This window comes from Protobothrops mucrosquamatus, unplaced genomic scaffold, assembly GCF_001527695.2.
Source record: "Protobothrops mucrosquamatus isolate PMUCROS unplaced genomic scaffold, P.Mucros_1.0 scaffold2750, whole genome shotgun sequence".
Taxonomy (NCBI): Eukaryota; Metazoa; Chordata; class Lepidosauria; order Squamata; family Viperidae; genus Protobothrops; species Protobothrops mucrosquamatus.
In genome coordinates this window covers 107,033-110,838 of record NW_015388791.1, presented here as the reverse complement: position 1 = coordinate 110,838, position 3,806 = coordinate 107,033, and the positions used below count along the sequence as shown (strand labels likewise).

Here is a 3,806-nt window from a genome sequence, read left to right as displayed (position 1 = left end):
TTGAATATTCCCATAAAATAGATCATAAAGTAGGCCGTAAGGTGTTAATCTGACTGGGTCATAACCTGTCAGTGGAAATTTTGTTGAATTTCTTTCTATGACTAATATAAACAAGCCATTACAATTATCTCAGGTTGACAGCTACGATTTAATTATTGGTCCAGTTTATATTTTCCCCAAATTTGGAAAGGATTTTTTTCCCCAGCTGGAGTTAAAAATATCCGCTTAGATTAATTACAGTAAACTCAGTTTGATCCACCCAGCTTTCAAATAACTGACTTCAAAATGGAGAAATCTGAGGGGTGCCAATATTTTTAAATATTTCTGGAGTACATTTCTCTGGTGAATCTAATCTGCCCGGCAAAAAAGAATACAATGAATGGGTGTCAATAAAACAGAAGAATTTAAACAACAAATAAATTCTGGAGAGCAGGCAGAAGTTCAGAAGGGAAGGCACTGCCATGGCTTTGAAAATCCAAAGGAAATTATTCATTTTTTTTCCCTCCACCTGTCCCTGTACTTTGCGGGCCTTGCATGTAATAATTGGAATTTTTTAAAAAAAATCACTTTTTTTTATTTTGCATTGATGTTGCTGTGGGGGAAAATTGAAGGAGGAAGGATCACGTTGGACACATTCACTGCCTTAGATTGTTTGTAAAATCAATAAAGGCGGGATACAAAATAAAATAAAAAATAAAATAAAATATAAAATAAAATAACCCAGCCTGGAAGGAGAATGTCAACTTTAAAGCAGGTAGTTTGTCCCCTCACAACAAAATCTTTCCTCAGGGGGACAGTTGTGTAATTGTGAGGCTTTTTTTGGCTTCACTCACCGGGACCCCCCAACCCAGTTCATTTTTCCTTTGTCCTGCCAACACCAGCCCTGACAGGTAGGCCACCCAGATGGCTACCAGCTGGAAAAGAAGGAAAGGAAAAAGGAAAGAAAGAAAAGGGCCCTGAGGGGAAATGTCAGCACCCACAAGTCCCAGTGGGGAATCACAAGATGGCTGAGGGAGACTCTCCTGGGTGTGTCAGCCTCTTCTTGAACCCGGGGCTTCTCGGGAATGAAAAATAAAGAGCAAAATGGGTGGTGGGAGGGAAGAGGGGAAATGAGGATTTGGGGAAGGGCTTGCAAAAAACGAGATGGACGACCCAAATCTTCCAGATTCCCTGTTTGGCATTTGCAAGCAAAGTCACTGCAAACAAAGTCCTTCCATGCATAGATGCATAAAATGCAACCTTGCAAGGGAAGAGTTTTTAATTCAAATCCCCGTTAATACACTTCCTCCCCTTTGGGGTCCTATGGAAAGGCCGAGCCCCCCCCCCAAAAAAAAATCCAGGGCTCCTTAAAGCCCTTTTTATGTAAAATATGGGTGGATTCCTCCCTGGGGGTTGCAAGAGGATGTGATTGATTCATCAGTCAGATTTCCTAAATGCCAATACGGCAGGGGCTAATCTCAGCAGGAGATGATATTTCATTTATTTATTTATTTGTATCCCTTTACTATTTTTACAACTAACTCAGGCCATCAAACATATCAAAACATCTTCCTCCTTATATATATGTTATACAGTATTATTGTATTATATGTTATATTATATATTATTATATAATTGCATTATTATTATATCATGGTATTATATATTATTATATTATGTTGTTATGTTATGTTGTGCTATGCTTTATATTGTATTGTATTGTATTGTATTATATTATTATATTATATTATAATATAATATTATATTATATTTATTATTATATTATATTATAATATAATATTATATTATATTATAATATAATATAATATTATATTATATTATATTATATTATATTTATTATTATAATATAATATAATATAATATAATATAATATAATATAATATAATATAATATAATATAATATAATATAATATAATATAATATAATATAATATAATATAATATAATATAATATAATATTATATTATATTATATTATATGCTATGCTATGCTATATTATGCTATATTATATTCTTTTTGATCCTCTTCTTGACTTTCCCAAACCAATTACCCTTACCAGTTTTTAATTTTTTTTCTTTAAAGGCTGCTTTTTTCCAGAGTTTAGTTTTTAAACAGGAGGAAGCTAAAGGTCACACTTAGTTCACATCAATCTTTTTTATTTCCAATGCCCATTAGTCGTAATTCGATTCCAAATACAGGAGGAGCTATTGATTATTCAGTAAAGCAGGAGAGACAACCAAGGGGATATGCTTACATGACTGATTTCATAAAACAGATGGAATAAGGAGGGTTTTATCTTTTGTATCATTTAAATCGAACAGACATGGACATGCACAAAAATATGAGTCAGGATCATACAGTAAATAGGATCAGTGTTTATTTTTATGCACTTATTTTGTAAATTAATATATTGTTCCTCCCTGAATGGCTTTGTATGTATGTGTGTGTGTCTGTGTGTGTGTCTGTGCACACATAAACACACAAAGACATAATTACACAAGTAGTCCTTGATTTACGACAATTCATTTAATGACCATTCAAAGTTACAACATCACTGAAAAAGTGACATAATCACGTTTCACACTTACAACCATTGGAGCATCTCCATGGTCATGTGACCAAAATTCAGACACTTGGCTCATATTTATGACGGTTGCATGAATTCCTGGATCATGTGAACACCTTTTGATAAGCAAAGTCACTGGGGAAGCCAGATTCACTTAACAACTGTGACAAGAAAAGTAAAATGGGGCAAAATTCATTTAACAAATGTCTCATTTACCAACCTAAATTTTGGGCTCAATTTTGTAAGGCGAGTACTACCTGTTTATATTTGATATATAAAATCCTCCTTCAGAAGTATTCCAAAACTAAACGCCCTAAATCAGGGGTAGTCAACCTTGGCTCTTTTATGACTCGTGGACTTCAACTCCCAGAATTCCTGAGGCAGCCATGCTGGCTCAGGAATTCTGGGAGTTGAAGTCCACGAGTCATAAAAGAGCCAAGGTTGACTACCCCTGCCCTAAATTAAGAAAAGAGAAACATTTCTAAACTTTAAGGACATAGCCTACGTGTGAGGCCAGGTCATTATTCTGAAAAGAACCAGTATTTTATTGTTCAACCAATACGGTAGTGGCTATCCAAGCTGTTGAGCTTGTATCTTTTATTTTTATGTGTTTGTATAGGCGTGTGTTTGTGTGTGCATATGTGCAGCTTTGAGTCAGTCTTGAATCTTTGGAGTTTTCTTGGCAACATTTTTAGAAGTGGTTTGCCATTGCTTTCTTCCTAGGGCTCAGAGTGAGTGACTGGCCCAAAGTAACCCAACTGGCTTCATGCCTAAGGCAAGATTAAAACACAGTCCCCAGATTTCTAATATGTTGCTTTTGACCACTACACAAAACGTGTATCTGTACTGCAGCATATTTTTATTTTTTCATACAGAGATAAAGTAGCTTAATATGTGCAATAGAATAATGCAAGGTAATATATCCAACCGGTCATTCTGCTGTGTCAAAGATGCTATCTGATCTGATTTGATACTGATCTAGTTTGAGATTTCAGAATCTCGTTATAGAAGAACAAATTTGTAACTATAAATAAACAAACAGAATAGACAACTGTTCTCTATTGTTACCAGCCTAAAGCAAATCCATATTTAGAACATAGATCTTTCATTCCATAATTGCTTAGAGGAAAAAAACAAACCCTCAGTCACAAATAAAAGCACCAAACGATCCACATTCAACCCAATTAAAATGAAAAACTCTCTTATTTTACTGTTGGTAATCCGGTTTGTTAAGGGTTGTT

The 3,806-nt window shown here is 34.5% G+C and overlaps 1 protein-coding gene across 1 annotated transcript in view; it reads left to right on the top strand.

Annotated features, from left to right (window-relative positions):
- The first annotated feature begins 2,322 nt into the window (after window positions 1-2,322).
- LOC107296329 (ATP-binding cassette sub-family D member 2-like) overlaps window positions 2,323-3,806 on the top strand; it is a 32,277-nt gene continuing 30,793 nt past the window's right edge. The window contains exon 1 of the mRNA XM_015825671.1: window positions 2,323-2,358. Coding sequence (XP_015681157.1) covers window positions 2,323-2,358 — 36 coding nt within the window. The remainder of the gene's footprint in view (window positions 2,359-3,806) is intronic.